We start from the raw sequence: 23,788 nt of genomic DNA, 5'->3' as shown, positions 1-23,788 counted from the left end.
CCCACGCGACCACAGGGAGGACATGCAGACTCCGCACAGAAGGCACCCCAGCCGAGGATCGAACCGGAGAACCTCTTGCTGTGAGGCATTAACCAGATAAGCCTACTGCACACAAATTAATTTTTTAGTAGCAAGCCAGGAGCACTAGCTATTTAAGTGACTTTCTCAGAATCACATAGTAGGCAAATGGAGATTGACAGAATCAAACCCTTTACTACAGGAAGCGACTAATTACCAACTCATAGCCTTATTCCTCTGTGCTGCTGCCAGACATAGCGTACAGACTTGGCCCCATGTGCTAACTGCCAGACATAGCGTACAGACTTAGCCCCATGTGCTAACTGCCAGACATAGCGTACAGACTTAGCCCCATGTGCTAACTGGCAGACATAGCGTACAGACTTAGCCCCATGTGCTAACTGGCAGACATAGCGTACAGACTTAGCCCCATGTGCTAACTGGCAGACATAGCGTACAGACTTAGCCCCATGTGCTAACTGCCAGACATAGCTTACAGACTTAGCCCCATGTGCTAACTGCCAGACATAGCGTACAGACTTAGCCCCATGTGCTAACTGCCAGACATAGCGTACAGACTTAGCCCCATGTGCTAACTGCCAGACATAGCGTACAGACTTAGCCCCATGTGCTTAACTGCCAGACATAGCGTACAGACTTAGCCCCATGTGCTAACTGCCAGACATAGCGTACAGACTTAGCCCCATGTGCTAACTGCCAGACATAGCGTACAGACTTAGCCCCATGTGCTAACTGCCAGACATGCAGAATCCAAGTCTATACTGTGCAACATCTCCTTCTGCTACCCACGGTGTATCAAGGTTTATTTAGACAGAAACACACACAGATGGAATGTGATTAAATAAAAACTCACAGTCCTCAGTTATACTTGGGACTAGTAGGAAGATGTTCTTTGTGTTTCACTGTTGCAGTCATTACATTTGGGGGTAATCTGCTGGCAGGTTGCCCTCAGTCAGCCTGATTAACAAAATCTTGGGTCCTGCGTTGGTTGCTGTCCCTTTTTCCATGACGTCAGGTCGTCAGGGGTATAAAACATGCAGTCGATGCTATTACATCAGTCTTTCTTGCCGCGCGGTGCGTGAAGCAGAAGCAGTTCGCAAGTGCCAGTCAGCCGACTCCTGAAATTTTCGTTTTCGAGTTTCAGAACCGAAGTCTTCAACTAAAAGCCAAGTACCCCGTTGGGGAAACTTTTTCTTGTTCCTTACTGATGTCAGTAAAAGTTAATAATTGTATTACTTGTGGGAAGCAAATACCTAATAAGGATTTTCATTTGTACTGTATTCCTTGCCTAGGCCCTGACCACAACGTGCTTTGCTGTCGGTTTTGTGCTAAATTTAATCAACGCACTATTAAACTTCTGTATATTTTTGCTTCTAATTATTTTGGCTCAAGATTTAACTATCCAGAAATGTCATCGGTTAGCAATCGGACTACCAAAATACCTAAAAAAAAAAACACAAAGAAAAAGAGAGAGAGACCATCGAGGTCCAAAACCCGACGACGAAGCTTCTCTTAAGCCAGTCGCTGGTTCGCCGGTACTCAGTGAGGCGCTTTCGCAGCCTCTGATACCTGCTACTTTTGATTTGCAGGCATCTACTGAGACCCATTCGGAGTCTGGTATGCTGCGAGATACTTGAAGTATTGAACTGCGGATGTGTCTACCTTAGATGGGTCCGGAGTTGCTGAGCAGGCACCGGCTTCTGAGGATGTTTTCAGGCCTAAAGATTTGTATATTAAACCGACACCATCTTCAAAACTAAGGCCAAAAACAACTACTATGTCTAAAAAAATGACGCTTGGGCCACGTGTACAGGCCCCAGTGCCTAAAAAACAAATGATCAAAATGGCTGAGGATTAAATTACCTTGATCAGGGGTACCCATCCCCCTCCTGCTAAGAGACCTAGGCAAGGCACTGACTATGAATCTTCAGATCAGGTTTCTATTTCTTCTGGTTCCTCTTCTGATCAGGAAGTATCTATACCCAGTTATGAGGACCCTTCTGCTTCTCCTCCTGAGGATTTTTCTTTTGGAGAAACTTTGCTTACATTAAGGGAACACTTTCACTGGGAGAGTCAGGATTTCTCAGAATCTAGAGAGAGACTTAAGGATTTTCTTCTTCTTCCTCAACATAGGCCTTTGGCTATACCTCCTGTTCTAGACATTGTTGATGATGTTTTCTCAGAATCCAGTATGACTCCTGATTCCCTACCTCCGGCTCCTAGTAAGCCAGACAGATACTACAGGGTTCCTGATTCCCAGAAATTCCTTTTTAAAAACCCACTGCTGACCCTGAAACTATTTCTTAGGGTCCCAAGGGCGTTAAGGCTTCTACTGCTAAAAATCTTACCCCTTCTGATAGAGATTCCATGGCGCTGGATAGATGGGGTAAGACTTGTTTACACATCTACAACCTTGGCAATCAGGGCTTTAAACTGTCAATTTCATATGCTTAAATATCAACAGCATGTCATGGGTTTACTTAAACAGAAAATGATGTTGATTTCTGACCGTGTGGAAAATAGAGTTGCAGGATTTATTGCATTCAGCTGAACAAGTTGGAAAACATACTTTGCAATGTGGTTTTGATTCCTTGGAGGCCTCTTGCAGGGCTGCTGTAACTGGATCTGAGATAAAAGAAGGCATGCTTGGCTCAAGGAGCAAAGTCTGCCTGACCATGTTAAAGCAAAATTGTTGGTTGCTCCTTTACAACAGGACAGCCTGTTTGGTAATAAGGCTGAAGAAGTTTTGAAAAAGATGGAAGATAAACCTAAATCTATGCAAACTGTGAAAGATTTCCTTCAAGTGCAGCCACCCAGGTTTAGTAGGCACTGGCCTACTAAGAACTGGTCCTTTCCAGTACCCACTAGAACCACTCAGGTCAAACCAAGGCATTCCAAAGGCTCCAGGTTTCAGTCGCAAGGAACTTTTAGAACAAAGCAATGGGGTGCCTCCACCTCCAAATCTGGAAGCAACAAGCCACCTTCCTGTGGTAAACAGTCTCAATGACTTTCCACTGCAATCACCATACACTTATCTTTTGGCCACCTCTTTGGGGGGAAAACTGGCACTTCGTGCATGAAACTGGCAACTGATTACCCAGGACAAATGGGTTTTAAATATAGTATCCCAGGGATACAGATTTCATTTCCACACATTGCCAATCCCAAACGGATGACCAGATATGCCTTCAAATCAGTGGGCAGAGGCCCAGAAACAAGTTCTGTCCCTCATGAATATGGGGGCTATTCAACCAGTACCAGAAAGGGAAAAGGGACAAGGTTTCTATTAAAGACTTTTCCTGGTACCCAGAAAAGACTAATCATGGCGTCCAATTCTGGACTTATTCATTCTAAATACATTTTTGGACATTCCAGAATTCAAGATGCTGACTCTTCAACAGTTACTACCTGTGCTAGGCAAGGATGCCTGGTTGGTAACTCTAGACTTAAAAGAGGCTTACATGCATATCCCAATCAGGGAATCTTGCAGAAGATACCTCCGCTTCAAAGCAGGCTATTTGCATTACCAGTTCACTGTACTGCCCTTTGGCTTATCTACTGTGCCCAGGGTCTTCACAATGTGCCTGGCACCAGTAATTGTATTTTGCAGGCAAAGAAATATTCAAATTTATCCATACCTGGACGACTGTCTAATTCAGGCAGAAAACAAGGACACTCTTCTAAAACATCTGGTGTTTGTAAAAAGGCTTCTAACTTGTCTAGGGTACACCATAAACAAAAGGAAATCGCAACTGGTACCCTCTCAAATAATTATATTCCTGGGTGCAAGCTTGAATACAACTGCCCAGATGACTTACCTTACGCCAGAAAAACAAATTCAATTGATGACTGACTTCAGACAGGTGGCCACAAAAACCCAGCTATCTGCAAGACAAATTCTGCAGGCCTTGGGGTTCATGGCCTCCTGCATTCTTTTAATTCCATATGCAAGACTGCATATGAGGAAACTTCAGTGGTACCTAAAAAGCTTATGGAGTCAACATTGTCACAGCCTGGAAACAATGATTTCTATCATTCCTTGCCTGCAGCTAGAGTTCCTATGGTGTGCAGAGGCCTGCCACCAAAACAAGGGGCTGTCATTCATTCTACCCCCTGCCGCCCAAACCCTGACTACAGATGCATCAGACTATGCTTGAGGGGTGCACATCTGGCAGGGAGATGCATTCAGGGCCAATGGAGCCCAAATCAAATGCACCTACATATCAATCAGAAAGAGATACTAGCTGTACAGAATGCTCTAACAGCCTTCAAGGACTATCTTCATCCAGGACATCTACTGATAAAGACAGACACCACAGTCATGTGGTACATAAACAAGCAAGGGGGTACACATTCCTACCCCCTTTGCAGACTAGTCATGGCATTGTGGAACATGGCTTTGACTTATCAAATACATCTACAAGCTCAGTTTCTGCCAGGAAAGCAAAGTACTCTGGCAGACGAACTAAGCAGAAATCTTATGTACCCACACGAATGGAAACTGGATCCACAAATCTTCATCATGTTGACATGCAAATGGGGGAGCCCAGACATAGTTTTGGGGTGAGGCAAAAGACCTATCAGTTGGACAAATTCTGCACAAGGATTCATCACAAAAAATGCTTGGAGAGTGGATGCTCTGTCCCGTCTATGCCTTTCCCCCTCTGCCTCTCCAAGGTCTTACTAAAAGTCAGACAGGAAAAACCAAAAATGATTCTGATTGCTCCAGACTGGCCTCGCCAACACTGGTACCAACTCATGCGCAATATGTCGCACCTTCCTCTTCGGTACCTGCCTCAGACACCTTACCTACTGTCTCAGCAGAACTATCAAATTCTGCACACTCAGATCCAAACTTTGAATCTTGCAGCATGGCTAATCAGCTAATTTCACCAGTTGCATCTCTCAGCATGGCTAATCAACTAATTTCACCAGTTACATCTCTCAGCAAATCTGTGATGGATGTCATTTTGGAGGCTAGAAGGCCTAGTACTAGAAAATCTTATGCTGACAAATAGAAAAGATTCTGTGCCTGGAACCAAGCACAAGGAATAAGCACAGCAATGCCCAATATTCCTCAGATTCTGCAATACTTAACTGAGATGCTTCACAAGGGCCTATTTTTTTCTTCTGTAAAATCTATGCCTCTGCCATTTCAGCGCATTACAACACAGAGCCTCCCCTCTTTTCTCATCCTCTGCTAAAGCAGTACCTCAGAGGGCCAAAATTTAAGACCTCCCAGGAGAGCACCAACTCCTGCATGGGACCTCAATTTTGTTTTGGAAAAACTCACTGTACCTCCTTTTGAGCCAGCTGCTACTGCGGACCTAAAATTTCTCTCTTGGAAAACAGCTTTTCTTTTAGCAGTCACCTCAGCTAGAAGGATTTCAGAACTACAGGCTCTTATGGCAGTGGAGCCTTTCATTACTTTTTACCCAGACAGGGTGGCTCTCAGCACCAATTCATCCTTTATGCATAAAGTGGTATCCAGTGTGGCCCATAATCAGACCATCCATCTGCCAACTTTCTTCCCAAATCCACAGAACAAGGGTGAGCGAATTCTGCATTCATTGGATTTACAAAGACAACTAAGATTCTACTTAAACAGGACTAAATCTCTAAGAAAATCTGAACAGTTACTGGTGGCATTTGCTGCAGGGGCAGAGGGAAAGGCTATTTCAAAGCAGACTATTTCCAAATGGATAAGCCATTGTATTCTTTTCTGCTATATGCACCATGGTAAACCTGTCCCCAAGGGGATCAGATCTCATTCCACCAGGGCTGCATCTACTTCTGTAGCCTTTCTCAGAGGGGTTCCTACCAGAGACATTCTAAAAGCTGCTACCTGGAGCTCACTTCATACATTCACCAAACATTACCATTTTCCCCTCTTTTCTAAATCCAGAGCAGGCTTTGCCACTGCTGTCCTGCAGGGCTTTATAGCTGCTCCTAATGTTGTATAAATCCATCCTCCCAACCATAGCTTTGGGATTCTACCCAAATATAATGACTGCAACAGTGAAACACGAAGAACATAGTACAGTTGTGTACACTTACCATAAATGTAGATTTTCGAGTGTATTCACTGTTGCAGTCCTGGTTACCCTCCCTCCAGCCCCCTGTTTTTCTATATACCTCTCATTTCTGTTGCTATCTTTAAAAGCCTTTTTGGTGTATTTGTTTTTGTTTGGAAGTATATGTTTTGTGTTTTTTATTCTACATACATATATATATATATATATATATATATATATATATATATATATATATATATGTATATGTATTTATATATATATATGTATATGTATTTATATATATTTTGCTCCCCATTTGGGGGGCACCTGACATCTGGGGCAAGAAAAACTGATGTAATGGTGTCTGCTGCATGTTTTATACCCCTGACGACCTGATGTTATGGAAGAAGGGGCAGCAACCGACGCAGGACCCAAGACTTTGTTAATCAGGCTGACTGAGGGCAACCTGCCAGCAGATTACCCCAAATGTGATGACTGCAACAGTGAATACACTCTCATCTACATTTATGGTAAGTGTACACTACTGTACTGTAAAATTGAGTTATAATTGGTCAAAACAGTAAAAATGTGTAGCAAAGAAATGCAGCACAAAGCAGGCAGACAAGTAGAGTAGCAGGCCCTGCTATGGAGCATAAATTAAAAACAGACTAAAGAGTCACCATCAGTTTGAAAAGCAGCTGCAAACTGGGCCTGAAGCAAGCAAAATGCCCAGAGCCCAAGCAAATTTCCTATTAGCAGTAGAAAAGCTGGATATGTGAGGTACCTTTGGGGGGGGACCAGTATACACTACATGTTCATAGATAGAATGTGGTCCAGGAGATCACTGAGGAACATAGCCCAATTTCCCAACTGGCCTACAGACTGAGGGAATCAAATCTTGAATTAGTGTTAGCAGATTACACATTTGTCTTTTGAATTCCTCACCCTTCACATAGCTGCTAATTAGTGCTTCACTGTATGCTGTTTGATTATTAATTCCAACACATCTGTTGTAGTTTAATGGGTTGCCAGATGTATTTTCACTAAATGTGAGTTTCAAGGGAAGAGAAGTTTATTGTTTTTCATACTATGTCTTTTTTCACTGTCCAGGTATGTTTAGACAATTGCTGTGGTTTTGCTGCAAAATTTGAAATAAAGGTTTTGATTAAATACATTCCATACCTCTGTTGTAATTGTGAAAGCAGAGAAGAACTAGTATGCCCTTTGACAGGTTTGAACAGTGTTTTTTGACAGTTGGAAAGAGACATTTAATTGCATATTGGTGTCGCTGGTGGGGACCTTGCTGATTATCCTGCATAGAGGCCCATTTGATAATGATCTGGCACTGACTCTGGAGATGTACACTGCAACAGTGCAGCATCATCAGCTGTTCAGGTAAGTCCTGTAGTTAGTGATGTGGGGGGATAACTAGTTTTGATGACAAGGAAGACATAAGGAGATCAAAAAAGAGATGTAGGTGTCCTGCAAGTGTCGCCCCCCCCCCCCCAAAAAAAAAGAAGTATGCTGTATGCAGTAATTCTTCTTTTTGTATAACTCTTGGGTTATTGAACAAAAGCTGCTGCAGCATCTCTTGTGTTTTCTTTAATTATGTTGTTCATTGCACTAAAGAATGAAATGGGGCATTAATAGGCCTCGATTGTGTAATATAGTCTTAAACGTGTTGCATTTTAAAATATTTTACAGCATCTTTTTCTCAGCCTTCAACTGCATAATGGTTGACATTTGACCGGTTGTCTAGTCTAAATTATTTAGAATGATTAGAAACATTTGATCTTCAGCATCCATAATTAGGGTTGCCACCTGTCCCACTTTGCGAGGGACAGTCCCTCTTTGGGCAGTTGTGTCCTGCTAAAAAATTGGAAAAATGGGAAATGTCCTGAGATTTTAGGACAAAATGATTTCCTATATTTTATATAATAGTTGCATAAAACAGTTATTCTGTATCTGAAACACGTACATGTTATAAGAAACAGAATAAGCAACTAAAATGCTACAAGAATAACCTTTTATTTAGGCGAAAAAGGGAAGTTCTATCCTTTGTACTGGCCGTTGGTATGTTTTGGCCTGCAAAATCTGATGTTTGTACCAAAAATGTCCCACTTTGGGCATTTAAAAAGGTGGCAACCCTATCCATAATGCAGTCATTGCTGCACATTACTGTGACAGTATTCTCTGCAAGATTGGGTTATTAAGGATTTCTGCATTTAGTTAAAAACTTAGTTTGGCAGTTTGCACAGTGGACTAAAACTCTGTTAATGAGTTGCTTCATATGCCGTAGGTGCATGATTTGAATCTTGCAACCTTAATTTACCTACTTTGTGATCTTGAGCAAGTAACTTAACCGGATAGTACTTGGGGAATTTGGGTTAATCTCTCTGATTTCCTGGATTGCATGCTTAGCTATGAAGCTGTGGTTTTCTGCCAGCCATTCCCTATTGCATAGTTGATCTAGTTTAGGAAATGTTACGGCAATGTCATCAGCACACCAGTTATTAATGAAGTATAGGCCATTTATCCTTCTATGGCAACAGGCATTACATTTGTAGATGCACTGAAATATGAAGCTGTTTGCTAACAGCAGTGTCTGGATTAGCAATAGTTAATGTCCTGACTGAAGTCACTGTTGGCAGTATCCCAAACAAGTGGTTTATCACTACTGACATGTGGCTGGGATACCAAAATTTAACCTTCTGCAGGTGATATGCCCTACATGTGTCCTCGGAGCAATGTCTGCATTTGTAAGAGTTGTCATTAATGTGAAGTTATTCAAATGACTTTTACTTCTGCTAAGATTGTATCGACTTGGCATATGTTATTAGGTGGTTAATATTTCTTATGCTCTAATAGTAAATACCTTTATATTTAAACTGTGCTTCACATGGCTGGGTTTTATGGTGTGATCTTTATGCAGTTCATACAAAGCTACCAGTAACACACATGTAATTTGTTTCATCATGACAGTAAGGGGGTATACACAGTCAACAAAGTGGCTATCACTGCTGGTATGGGTTGGGCCCATCTTTGGGTGAAAGTGCCTTATGCTGTTACAGTTTTTAAGTTGTCTTTAGTCTGGCTTTGCAGGACTAGTGTGCATGTATGTTGGAATATTTTGTTATGGCTACCATGTATTTGTGTAAAACAAATTTGAAATTTCTTGAGTCATTGTTTTGTTGCAGACATCCGAGAAGGATGCAGTTAATAATGTACCCATTATTACTGGGTGTGGGAAATGACTGAGGTTTTAAATGTCTCACCCTGATAAGTTAATAGCGAAGTCATTGGTCTGTTTTTGCAGGCCAAGGTGTATGCATTTGTGTAATTTACTGTGGCCTTTATCACAATCAGAAATTGAATGTGTTCATAGTGAAAGTGTCTATGAATATGGACATTGTTGGATTATAATTACAGTAGTTTGGGTGGCATTTTATAGATGAAATGTTTTGAAATGGTTAATTTTGTCATTATTGGTTAAAACACTTTGTTCCCCTGCTTATGGAGAAAAATGTTTAAAACTGCAAATTTAAAACACAAACAAATATTGCTGTATTAAATAAGAAGTATTCATTAAAACATTCAGGAAGTTGAATACAAAAGGACACACATTTATATATGGTCCTAAAATGCGTGCAGGAGGTACATGGTTTGAAAATAGCCTGGAGCCCAAGGTCCACCTAATCCAAAACTGAATCCGGATGCTGAAGAGGATTCAGTGTTCTCGTCCTGCTACCTTCGCACCTACCGCCTTCTTTCTCCCTCTATTGCCTTCTTCACCTGTTTTCTTTGCAGCAGAGGTTGAGATGGCACCCTAGTCCTTTATCTGCTCCTCCTGTGTCTTCACTACCTGGCCTGCCTTCCCTCATTTATCTTCACCTTTCGGGTAGACCTGGGACATAGAGGGATCCATCCAGTTCAAGGTCTCACTGGTTTTAGCCAGGGCAAGTAAGATCTGAAATTGCTTTTAGCTATTGCATCTCTTACCCCACTAATGTCCTTGCATAAGCACATCTCTTATCCTGCTGACATACTTGTGTAATGTTCGGAGGGTGTCTGCTGAAGTCCTTGGGAAAAGTAGTGCTGTGGAAGCAGGACTGGCCAGTCTGCCTTCCTGCAGGTAGGAATACCAGAAATGAGGACTTCAGTAAATCTACTCAAACATCTACATTTATGGTAAGTTTATAACACAGCTGTACTTGTAGGCCATTGTCGCTGCCCATGGGATCTAGTTGTAGTCTCTTATTAGAAAGCTTGGTCATTTACAAGGATCTGGTGTCCCTTAAAGTTAGCACCCATTTCTTATGGAAAGTATTTTCTGAAATGCCCTGAAACCAGTCTATTCGTCTTTTCTTTCCTTCAGTAGAGTCCAGAAGTTAACCTTTCACATTGTTCAAGTTGTACCCAACAGTTTGGGCAACCCAGCCATCTCTTCATTCACACCATCCTGAGAAAGGACTGCCTGTGACTTGTGTATCTCTGTCCATATCATTTGCTGACTGCATCATTTTTGTTTGAGTCAGCCTTTTGACTGGTGTGTTCCAAGGGTACCCCACTATAGTTATGGCTGCTTCCAAGTTGTGTACATCCATTTGGGTCATTGGCTCACACCTTCAAGCATTAACATTTGGATCATGATTTCAGGTGTTATTCTCTTTAGCATCTTTGTTTTAACAGTCCTATTCTGAGCACTTCCATTTTGGCCTTAAGATTTCTGATAGTCTTTGGTACCATTTTGATATTGGTTGTGTTTCTTTCTAGCTGTTGCCCACCTATTGTAAATGGCACCTCAGTGTAAGGTAATCAAAATGCAAGTGATGTACTAGCCTCCACTAGTCTGTGCTCACATGGCTGCTCCATCCACCTTCCAAAAGAGTGCACCAGAACATGTTAAGTTAATTTTATATTTGTCTTGCAGGCGCTACTGTGTTTCACTAGTGTTCGGAACTGAATAGTGTTGGGCTGTAGCTGCCCAACTAGATTTAGCATACATTAAGACTTTCTTATTGGGGTTTTGTGTACTTCTGAACATGGAGTGCAAAGAAAGTGTCAAGAAATGCTCTGTAAAAAAAAAAAATAAATAAAAATCAATTTTTTTTGTATTCAGAAGAGTAATTTCAGGAACTGTTAAGACTTTGTAAGCAACTGGAGGAGGTGCCTTCAGGATACCATGTGACAAAATAGTATAGTTTGCATTCCGTGACTCAGAAAGGTTAGTGAGATTTAGAATTTAGGCAGAGTAGTGGAGCACATTTTTGGTAGAAGGGAATTAGTGGTACTCGTGGGGAGCATATGAAGGTGGAGCGGGACCGTCCATGAAGCTACAAATGAAGGTGCTGAAAAAGCAGTATTACAAGCTAAGGAGACTTGAAACAATATGTTTAGTACGTTAATTTTTTTTGGTGATATGTTGAGAATCTTGCTACTGAAATGTAGATGTTGATTGGTTTATCACTGCAGAGTTTGAATGTACCTTGTGAGCAGTGTTTGACTACTTATCCCACACTCTTTTCTCATTCTAGGGCAGATCATTCAGAAAGACCAAGAAGTGAAAGAGCTTAAACAAAAAATTGCAGAAGTTATGGCAGTAATGCCTGGTCCGTACACTGCAGCTACCAGCACTCTGAGTCCTGTCACCCAACACTACTCCTCCAAGTTTGTGGAGACTAGCCCCTCTGGACTTGATCCAAATGCTTCAGTTTACCAGCCCCTCAAAAAGTGAATGCCTGCCAGCCGGATTCTTTCAATACAGTGGCATCACACGAGTGTTTTCCCCTTTGCAGTCAAAGATGACTATGTATTGTGTGACTGTACTTGTAGTTCAAAATGGAAAAGAGAAGTGATTACATCAAGGTTTTGACTAGAACTGCCCAGTCTTGTTTCTTTCTTGTAACGTTTCAAGTACCTCGCAGGTGTTTTTTCACAGCCAGTGTTTTTGAATATTCCCAGTCATGTTTTCAATATTCAATAGTCTGTTCTGCCTTTATGTATTACTTCTACCTGGTTTCCTCTTGGGGAAGATGTTTTCAGGGTTTTGCTTTTTCCAGACCCTTTCAGTGTCACAAAAACAAAGCCAGCTATCATAAGTGGTAAAGGAACTTGTATGATAGCACTGCTCCCTTAACTTTTAGGCTGAAAGGATTTCAGTGATCCAGCAAAGCTCTGGAAGGATTATCAGTGTTTTATTTAAATGTTTTGTAATAAATGTTGCAAACTAATTTGCTCACCTCCCTACTGTTAGGACCAAGCAAATTATGAGGCATCATTTAAGTTTAAAAAGGGAAAGTCTTAGTAACAGGAATAGCTGGTAGTGTATTGGTTGTTGTTGTGTAAAAAAAATATATATATATTTATTCCCGTTGGTGTGTTTAGTAAGTTGGAGAGTTGTCTTGTTCACAGTGCCTTGAATAAGACTGGTTTCAAGAGGAAACTTAATATTTATTGTTCATTTTTACTGTTCACTGTCCTTCAAGTTCTGATCCATTTTTTTAGCAGAGTCTACTGCAAAAAGCATACGTTAGACCATGGTATTAATTTATTGTAATGCTAGCAATTTTTTTTTTAGTACTAGAGATTCCCAATGTGTTTTAACATTTGCTTATGCTGTCCATTGGAAGACATGACAGAGGAATCATTATTTTGCAAAATAAGTATTGTGTACTGTTCAGATGTCTAGCAATAGTTTTGTATTTTTGTTTAGTCCATCTATGCTTTCAGTGTTTCTGCTTTTAGTAGTATGTTACAGCTCTGGAAAAAAAAACTTTTGTGCCAAGTAGCATTTGGAATCTAAAATAATGCTAATGAAGAAAATATTTTCATTTCGAAATGTGTTAAAGTAACACAGTTAAACATTGCACTCGTAAAATAGAACTGAAGACCATTTCATACCTGAATTGTTTGCACTTGCAGTGGACTCTGGGGGAAAAAAAAGTTTACATTTTCTTTGCTCACTAGTACATTCACCCCACCAAGGAAAACATTTTCTAAATCAGAATGCTTCCAAGAACAAGTTAATTTAATGGGGGCAAGAACTAACTTGAAACTAAATGAAAGAATTTTGATAATGAACTTATTTGGGAATCAAAAGCTAGCTGCATCTAGATTGTTTTTGTTCTGTTCCCCTTGACATTTGTATTGTTTTAGTCACCTTGTGTAGTTGTCACCAAGAAAGTATTGAGTAAAGAAAAGGGTTACTGAAAGCTTTGTTCAAACATCAAATATCAACAGACCTGTCATGTTGCAGTATACCCCATTTGCTGCCATTTTTGGACTTTTTTTTAATTGACTTGGCTGCATTTCTTTTCTGTGGGGTTTACAAGGAATAAACATTTATTGCAGAAGAATTTGGTTACAAATCTTTTTAAAGATGGAATGCTTATGTGTGTATATTATTATGCATTTATTTTATTATGATGCTTAATGAGAGAGATCATCAAAATTTCTGTTTCACACTTTATCTGGGAAAATTAATTTCACTATCACACATGTAGCTTGCAAACTGAGGTAATGAGAGTCTGACCCAAGGTGTTAATTCACTGTATCTTTCGAGAATTCTCAACTTTTGGGACTGCTTTCTGAAGGTCTTATGACAGTTCCTGTATTTGACTACGTACAGATGAGTCTTCTGTTATGGTTGTCTGCATATGTAGTTAAGAGGGCACATATTCCTCAGTTGTTTTTTGGTGCAGATGCATTTCACATCTTGTTTTAATGTGCATCATTAGAAAATGTATATTTGTTTACCAGGATAGTACACTGATCTTAATGGACCATTTGCAGGCAGAGCCTAGGTGAATAGTCACATAAGAAACAAACAAAACGTATTTACAGATAAAGGATTTTCTATAAAAAAAAAAAAAAACATATTTACAGATGAATATGCTACAACATCTAGTTCAAGACGCAGTTTACAATATCAAAACATAGATGGGAAAAAATGGAATTATGTTTATATGATCATAGGAGGTTACTAGGATATTGGCCCTGAGGCCCTTATAAGTCTAGCCAAGGGTTTAGCCCATGTTTAGACAAGTCAGCACCCAAAGCCCCTGTCCAGCAGGGACACAGGTGGAATCCCAGGGGTGTATTTTCTGATCTTCGTGTTTCACTGTTACAGTCATCACATTTGGGTTATCTGCTTGCAGTAGCCCTCAGTCAGCCTGATTAACAAAGTCTTGGGTCCTGCGTCGGTTGCTGTTTCTTCTTCCTTGACGTCAGGTAGTCAGGGGTATAAAATATGCAGCCAACGCCATTACATCAGTCTTTCTTGCCGTGCTGTGCCAGAAGCAGAAGCAGTTCGCAAGTTCTGGTCGGCCGACTCCTGAAACTTTTGTTTTCGAGTTTCAGAACCAAAGTCTTCAACTAAAAGCTAAGTACCCCATTGGGGAAACTTTTTCTTGCTCTAAACTGATGTCAGTAAAAGTAAATAATTGCATTTCTTGTGGTAAGCAAATACCATGTAAAGATTTTCATTCGTACTGCATTCCTTGCCTAGGCCCTGACCACGAAGTACCTCACTGTCGGTTTTGTGCTTTATTTAAACAACGAACTATCCATTGTCTGTATATTTTCGCCTCTAAATATTTTGGGGCTCAGTTCAGTTATCCAGATATGTCTTCAGTAAGCCATCCGACTACCGACATTCTGAAAAAACGCATAAAGACAGAGACAGGCCGCCTAGGTTCAAAGCTGATGATGCTTCTCCTAAGCCAGTCGCCAGTTCGCCGGTACTCAGTGAGGCACTTTTGCAGCCCCTGATACCTGCTACTTCAGATTCACAGGCTTCTACTGAGACCAATTCGGAGTCCAGTATGCTGTAAGATACTTCAACTGTGGAGCCTGCAGATGTCTCTACCTTGAATGGGTCCAGAGCCACTGTGCAGGCACCAGCTTCTGAGGGTGTATTCAGGCCTACTGACTTGCATATTAAACCAATGCTATCTTCTTCTTCAACGCCTAAAACTCGATCCATGCCTAGAAAACAGGCGACCAGACCGCATAGTTAGGCCTCTATGCCTAAAAAATAAGAATGGCTGAAGACCTTATTACTTTAATCAGGGGAAGCCAACCTTCCCTCCCTAAGAGACCTAGGACTGAATTTTGGTTGATTCTTCTGATTAGGATTCTGAAATTTCTGTTTCTTCTGATGACCAGAATTTACCCTCATCTACCTATAAGGATTCTGATGGAGAGGACTCCATTCCCTCAAGAGAATTTCTCTCGTGGTGAAACCTTGCATACTCTTAGGGACCATTTTCACTGGGAAAGCCAGGATTACTCTGATTCTAAAAAGAGGCTTCAGGATTTCTTACTCATGCCCCAACACAGGCCTTTATCTATCCCCCCTGTACTGGACATTGTTGATGCCTTTTCAGAGTTTAGCTTGTCTCCTGGGTCCGGAGCCGCTGTGCAGGCACCGGCTTCTGAGGGTGTATTCAGGCCTACTGACTTGCATATTAAACCAACACTATCTTCTTCAAGGCCTAAAACTCGAACTATGCCTAGAAAACAGATGCCCAGACGGCATGGTCAGGCCTCTATGCCTAAAAAACAAACTATAGGAATGACTGAAGACCTTATTACTTTAATCAGGGGAAGCTGACCTTCCCCCTCTAAGAGACCTAGGACTGAGTTTGCTTATGATACTTCTGACCAGGATTCTGAAATTTGTTTCCTCTGACCAGGACTTACCCTTATCTACCTATGAGGATTCTGATGCTGAGGACTCTGATGTTCATCGTGTTATCCTGCTGCAGTCATCATACTTGGGTTATCCTGCCGTCAGGCGGTCCCGCATTCGGCCTGAGTTCCAAAGTCTTGGTCCAGCGTTGGTTGCTGTCACTTCTTCCCTGACGTCAGTGTGCCAGGGGTATATAAGAGGCATGCAACGCCATTTTCTTCAGTCTTTCTTGCCGCGCGGTGCCCGAAGCTGCAGCAGTTCGCAAGTGCCGGTCGGCCGACACCTGGGATTTTCGAATCGAATTTCAGTCCGAAGTCTTCAATAAAGCTAAGTACCCTGTTGGGGAACCTTTTCTTGCCTCAGTCCGATGTCAGAAAAAGTTAACAATTGCATTTCTTGTGGGAAGCAAATACCTCATAAGGACTTCCATTCTTATTGTATTCCTTGCCTAGGCCCAGACCACGATGTCACAGGTTGTCGGTTTTGTGCTAGGTTTAATAAACGAACTATCAAACACCGTTTTGACTTCGCACAACATTACTTTGGTAGGAATTTTAATGATATCATGCCGTCGGAGCAGCCGACAACCAGCATGCATACAAAACGCAAGGATAAGGACAGGCAGCCTAGGAACAAGCTAGACTCAGAGGCCTCTGCTGGGCCTGTCGCCGGTTTTCCGGTTTTCAGTGAGGCGCCTACGCAGCCCCTGACGACCGCAGAATTGGAACCCCAGACAGCTGCAGATTCTCAAGCGGAGTGTACTAGGCCATCGCAACCATCTTCATTAGGCCCTTCCAACACCGGAGCAGGAGGAGATCCCGGTGCAGTAGAAACACCCTCGGTTGCAGAAGGTGTCTTACACTCACCATTAAATCTTATGCTAAGCTTAAAACTCCATTAAAACTAAAAAAGGCTGTCCATCAGTCTACAGTTCAAGGCCCCATGCCTAAGAAACAGATGCTTAAGATGGCTGAAGATTTGATTACCCTAATCAGGGGTTCCCATCCCCCTCCAGATAAAAGACCAAGACGAGGAGGATTATGCTTCCTCTGACCAGGTTTCAGTTTCCTCAGATTCTTCTGAGGAACAGGATTACTTTTCCCCCTTATGAAGACTCTGATGCTGAAGACTCTATTCCCTCAGCATCTCCCCCTGAAGACTACTCCTTTGGGGAAACTTTACATACCATGAGGGAACATTTCCACTGGGAAGGCCAGGACTACTCTGATTCTAAGAAAAGGCTCAGAGAGTTCCTTTTACTACCCCAGCACAGACCACTTGCTATCCCTCCAGTTTTAGACATTGTGGATGATGTTTACTTGGAATCTAGTCTAAATCCAGACTCTCTACTTCCTGCTCCAGCCAAACCAGACAGAGTACCTGACACACACAAATTCCTTTATAAAAGCCCTATGGCTGACCCAGAAACAATTTCCCAGGGTCCCAGAGGGGCTAAAGCTTCTATGGCCAAAAATCCTGTGCCCTCTGAAAGGGATTCCAGAGCCCTAGATTGCTGGGGAAAGAATATATACACCTCAGCTACTCTGGCTATGAGAGCATTAAATTGTCAGTTTCACATGCTGAAATATCAGCAATTCTTAATGTCTCAATTAAAACAAAAAATGAGCACACATTCTGAACAGTCTGAACTCAAGGAAATGCAGGATCTGTTGCATGCAGCTGAACAGGTGGGCAAACATACTTTATAATGTGGATTTGATTCATTGGAAGCTTCCTGTAGAGCAGTTGTTACTGGGTCTGTCATACATAGACATGCTTGGTTAAAAGAACAAACCCTACCTGATCATGTTAAAGCAAAATTATTCGATGCACCTTTACAGCAGGATGTATTATTTGGTCTCAAAGCAGAAGAGGTTTTAAAAAAAAATGGAGGATAAGGCAAAGTCTATGCAGACAGTCAAGGATTTTTTTACAGGTACAACCCCCTCGTTTCAGCAGAAATTGGCCAACAAAAAACTGGTCCTTTCCAGCTTCTGACAGATCACAGAGGGGCAAATGCAGATGCCCAAGGGGCAGAGGTCAGTCACAAGGCCCTTACAAACCTCGCCAATGGGGTACTGCTACCCAGAAAGGAGGAGAAGACAAGCCCCAAGCTAGCAGAAGACAAACACAATGACTCAATCCTCAGACATCCAAGCAAATCTCTCTTGGCAGCTCCCTATTAGCACTCTTTGCAGACAACTGGCACATCATCACAAAAGACAAATGGGTCCTAAACATGGTCTCTCAAGGATACAGATTCCACTTTCATACCTTGCCAAGGATAAAAGGAATGCCAAACCTGCCACCAAATCAATGGGCAGAGGCACAAAAACAAATTACAGCTCTCATGGACATGAGGGCCATTCAACAGGTACCTACACAGGAGCAAGGACAAGGATTTTACTCCAGACTCTTTCTAGTCCCAAGAAGCATGGAGACCCATTCTGGATCTTTAAATTCTGAACACCTATCTACAAGTACCAAAATTCAAGATGCTAACACTACAGCAGCTTCTTCCCATGCTGGGCAAGAATGCTTGGCTAGTAACGTTGGACCTCAAGGAGGCATACCTGCATGTCCGTATCGGACAAAATTCAGAAGATACCTCCGCTTCATTGCAGGTTCAACCCATTATCAATTCTCTGCACTGCCCTTTGGCTTATCTACTGCTCCCAGCGTCTTCACAAAATGCCTGGCACCAGTAATTGCATACTGCAGACAAAGAGGAATTCAAATATACCCATACCTGGACGACTCAAGCAGAAAGCAAGGACATTCTTTTAAAGCATCTGGCATTTGTCAAACACCTTCTAAGTTGCCTAGGGTACACAGTAAACGAAAAGAAATCAAAACTAGTGCCCTCACAAAACATAATATTCCTGGGTGCCAGCTTGAATATAACGGCCCAGATGGCTTATCTCACGCCAGACAAGTAACAGTTGACTCAATATTTCAAAATAATGGCAACAAAGACCCAACTCCCTGCAAGAAAAATTCTGCAGGCCTTGGGATTCATGGCATCTTGCATACTACTAATACCATTTGCAAAACTGCATATGAGGAAATTACAATGGTACCTGAAAAGTGTATGGACTCAGCACAGCCACAGCTTGGAAACAACAATACCACTCATTCCCTGCCTTCAACAGGAGTTTCTCTGGTGGGCACAGGCATGTCACCTCAACAAGGGTCAGCCTTTCGCCTTACCCACAGCCAGGCAAACTATGAGAACAGATGCATCGGACTAGGCCTGGGGAGCACACATGGCAGGACAGTGCATTCAGGGCAAATGGACTACAGATCAAAGGCATCTGCATATCAATCAAAAATAAATTCTAGCAGTACAGAATGCCCTAACAGCTTTCAAGGACCTCTTACACCCAGGGCAAGTAATAATAAAGACGGGCAATACCACAGTAATGTGGTACATAAGCAAGGGGGCACACATTCCTACCCTCTATGCAGGCAAGCAATGACCTTGTGGAACACAGCACTGTCTTACCAGGTTCAATTACAAGCACAATTCCTGCCAGGAAAGAAAAACACATTGGCAGATGACCTAAGCAGAAACATCATGGATCCCCACGAGTGGAAACTAGATCCACAAGTATTTGCAATGATAACTCAAAATGGGGACCCAGACATAGATCTGCTTGCCAGCCCTAAAACTACCAACTTCAAAAATTTTGCACAAGGACATTCCATCCACAAGCTTGGAAAGTGGACGCCCTCTCATTCAGTTGGAAAGCATTAACAGTGTATGCCTTTCCTCCACTGCCTCTTCTAGCAAAGGTACTGCTGAAAGTCAGATTAGAGAGGCCACAAATGATACTCATTGCACCAGACTGGCCACGCCAGCACTGGTATCCAATTCTAAGGAACATGGCCCACGGCCCACCATGGATTTTACCACAGATTCCTCACCTGCTCACACAGCGAGACAATCGGATTCTACACGGCCAGCTCAAGACTTTAAACCTGGCTGCATGGCAAATTACCTAAACAACCAGCCAACACCTCTATCCAAAGCTGTTATGGATGTCATTCTGGAGGCCAGGAGGCCCAGCACCAGGAAAACCTATTCAGACAAATGGAAAAGATTTTGCACCTGGATCCAGGCTAAAGGCCAAAATCCCCTTGATCCAAACATTCCTCAGATTCTATAATATTTAACTGAGATGTTGCACAAAGGACTTTCCTTTTCATCTATTAAGATCCACACCTCGGCAATTTCAGCTCATTAAAACACGGATCCTCCTTTATTTTCACATCCACTCCTAAGACAGTACCTCAGAGGAGCTAAGAATATAAGACCGCCCAGGAGAGCACCAACACCTACTTGGGATCTCAACTTTGTTCTGGAAAAACTTACACTGCCGCCCTTTGAACCAGCTTTTTCAGCTGATTTAAAATTTCTTTCATGGAAAACTGCCCTGCTGCTAGCAATAACCAACTTCAGCTAGAAGAGTCTCAGAGCTACAGGCATTAATGGCAGTGGAGCCTTTCCTCATTTTTCATCAAGACAGTCTCTCTCTACGAACTAACCCTTCCTTTATGCCAAAGGTGGTATCCAGTGTGGCCCTAAACCAAACCATTCATTTGCCCGTTTTTTTCCCAAATCCCCAGAACAAAGGAGAAAGACTCCTGCACTCTTTGGACATTCACAGGCAATTACGTTACTACTTGGATAAAACTAAGGCTTTCAGAAAATCTGACCAGCTCTTTGTAGCCTATGCTGCAGGATCACAAGGAAAAGCTATCTCAAAACAGACCATTTCAAAATGGATAGGGCATTGCATACGTTTCTGCTACACACATCATGGGAAACCGGTACCTGCTAACATTAGGTCCCACTCCACCAGGGTTACAGCTACATCAGCAGACTTTCTCAGGGAGGTGCCAACCAAGGATATTCTGGAAGCTGCAACTTGGAGTTCAGTGCACACCTTCACGAAACACTATCACTTACCTCTATATTCTAAGACCAGAGCTGGTTTTGCCACTGCAGTTTTGCAGGGCCTACTAGCTTCTTCTAACTTTAACTCCACCACCCATCCTTAGCTTTGGGATTCAACCCAAGTGTGATGACTGCAGCAGGGTAACACAATGAACATAGTACAGTTTTGTACCTACCATAAATGTAGATGTTCAAGTGTTCACCCTGCTGCAGTCCAGGTTACCCACCCTCCATCCCCTCTGAACTAGCTGGACTTATCTATACCACTCTATCCTATACAACCTCTGTGGTGTATTTGCTTGTGCCTGAAGGGTATTGTTTTATTTTTATATGTACTTTTTTTTTTATATAGCCATATATATATATATATATATATCTATATATATATATATATATATATATATATATCTCTATATATATATATATATATATATATATATATATATATATATATATATGTATGTATATATAGCCTACCTATTGGGGGCACCTGACATCTGGGGCAAGAAAAACTGAAGAAAATGGCGTCAGATGCCTCTTATATACCCCTGGCGCACTGACGTCAGGGAAGAAGCGACAGCAACTGATGCCGGACCAAGACTTTGGAACTCAGGCCGACTGCGGGACTGCCTGATGGCAGGATAACCCAAGTGTGATGACTGCAGCAGGATGAACACTCGAACATCTACATTTATGGCAGGTACAAAACTGTACTTTCCCTCTGCTCCCCCCCCCCCAGAGGACTTCTCTTTTGGTGAAACCTTGCATACTCTGAGGGGAGCATTTTCGTTGGGAAAGTCAGGATTTCTGTGATTCTAAGTAGAGGCTTAGGGATTTCTTACTCCTGCCCCAGCACAGGCCTTTAGATGTTCATCGTGCATACAGCTGCAGTCATAACAGATGGGTTCTCCTGCCGTCAGGCGGGTCCTCGGTCAGCCGAATTCCAAAGTCTAGGTCCGGCGTCGGTTGTCGTCGCCTCCTCCCTGACGTCAGTGCGACAGGGGTATAAAAGAACCAGCTGACGCCATGTTTTTCAGTCTTTCTTTTTGCTTGGTGCCCGAAGCAGAAGCAGTTCGCAAGTGCCGGTCGGCCAGCTCCTGAGATTACGAAAAATTTGGAAAACCGAAGTCTTCTTAAAAGCTAAGTACCCCGTTGGGGAAACTTTTCTTGCCTCAGACCGATGTCAGACAAAGTTAATAATTGTATTTCTTGTGGGAAGCAAATACCGCATAAGGATTTCCATTCCCTCTGTATACCTTGTTTAGGCCCAGACCACGACGTCTCGGCCTGTCACTGTTGTGCTACATTCAACAAACGCACTATTAAGCGTCGGGCGGAGTTCGCCCAGCATTTTTTTGGGAAAGCTTTTAACTATACCATGTCGTCGGATACTCCGGCACCGGTTTTGTCTAAAAAAACGCAAAGACAAGGACTGACACTCGAGGTCCGCGGCCTCTACCGACACCACGCCAAAGCAGACTACACGTGGTCTGGTTCTCAGTGAGGCGCCTATGCAGCCCCTGACTACCGACGACACATCTTTGGCGGTGTCTCCTGTACCCGAGGTCGCAGGCTCCTCGGCCCACACACCGACTACAGATACCAAAGCCACTCTTGGTGTTGAAACACAGAATGTGGACAGGTCCACCTCCACGCAAGGTGTCTTCAGACCTTCCTCTTCTTTCTACATCAAGGCTTTCACCAAGTCTAAAGCAACCATGCACCCTAAGAGACCAGTTACACAGGCCCATCTCCAGGCCCCATGCCTAAGAGACAGATGCTTAAAATGGCTGAGGATTTAATTACTCTAATCAGAGGTTCTCAGCCACCTCCGGACAAAAGGCCCAGAGTGGAGGAAGATCCCCCCCCCCTCTGATCAGGGATCCATTATTTCAGAACACTCTGATGATCAGGAATAGGCTTACTCCCCTTTTGAAGACTCTGATGCAGAGGAGTCTATTCCTTCTGTATCCCCCCCTGAGGATTTCTCATTTGAGGAAACTTTGCATACCTTAAGGGAACACTTCCACTGGGAAGGCCAGGATTATTCAGATTCCAAGAAAAGGCTCAGGGAATTTCTTTTGTTTAACCCAGCACAGGCCTCTGGCTATACCTCCTGTCTTGGACATCCTAGATGATGTTTCCTCGGAGGCCTGCCTTAACCCGGACTCTCTACCTCCAGCTCCAGTTAAGCCTGACAGGTACTACAGGGTTCCTGACTCACATCAATATCTTTACAAAAGCCATGCTGCTGACCTAGAAACCATCTCACAGGGACCCAAGGGAGTTAAGGCTTCCATGGCCAAAAATCCATTGCCTTCCAAGAGAGATTCCAGATCCTTAGAAAGGTGGGGAAAAAAGGTATATACCTCGGCTACCTTAACCATGAGGGCCTTAAACTGCCAGTTTCATATGCTAAAATACCAACAGTTTCTTTTATCTCAATTGAAAAGTAAAATGTCACAACCTGAACAACCAGACTTGAAGGAGTTGCAGGATTTGATGCATAGTGCAGAACAAGTGGGTAAACATACCTTACAATGTGGTTTTGATGCTCTAGAGGCCTCATGTAGAGCTGCTGTTACAGGCTCAGTCATACGCAGGCATGCTTGGCTCAAGGAACAAACCTTGCCTGATCATGTCAAAGCTAAATTACTAGATGCCCCTCTTCAAAAGGATGTACTATTTGGGGCAAATGCTGAGGAAGTATTACGAAAAATGGAGGAAAAAGCTAAATCAATGCAAACTGTGAAAGAATTTCTGCAGGTTCAACCACCACGTTTTAGTAGAAATTGGCCTTCCAAAAACTGGTCCTTTCCTGCCACGGACAGACCCCAAAGAGGCAGATACAGGCACCAGAGTGGCAGAGGACAACCACAAGGATCGTACAGAGGCAGACAATGGCAAGCTCCTACACCAAGAGAGGTGGTGAGGACAACTCACAATCTTTCAGAAAGCAAACCCAATGACTTTCCCCTTTGCAGGCCAACCAGGTCTCAAATGGCAGCCCCCTTAGGAGGAAGGCTGGCACTATTCTCAAAAAATTGGCATGTTGTCACAAAGGACAAATGGATCCTGGACATT

General features: G+C 42.7%; 1 protein-coding gene across 2 annotated transcripts in view; it reads left to right on the top strand.

Annotated features, from left to right (window-relative positions):
• Positions 1 to 13,408, top strand: part of MACO1 (macoilin 1) — a 1,116,587-nt gene extending 1,103,179 nt beyond the window's left edge. For both annotated transcript variants that reach the window (XM_044060081.1, XM_044060080.1), the window contains exon 11: positions 11,588 to 13,408. In XM_044060081.1, the coding sequence (XP_043916016.1) occupies positions 11,588 to 11,787 (200 nt within the window). In that variant the 3' untranslated portion in view covers positions 11,788 to 13,408. The remainder of the gene's footprint in view (positions 1 to 11,587) is intronic.
• The last annotated feature ends 10,380 nt before the right edge of the window (positions 13,409 to 23,788 follow it).

The sequence above is a fragment of the Protopterus annectens genome, chromosome 1.part2, assembly GCF_019279795.1.
Source record: "Protopterus annectens isolate FY-2018-M chromosome 1.part2, PAN1.0, whole genome shotgun sequence".
NCBI lineage: Eukaryota > Metazoa > Chordata > Ceratodontiformes > Protopteridae > Protopterus > Protopterus annectens.
The sequence above is the reverse complement of the archived record's forward strand: the minus strand, read 5'-3'. Positions and strand labels throughout refer to the sequence as shown.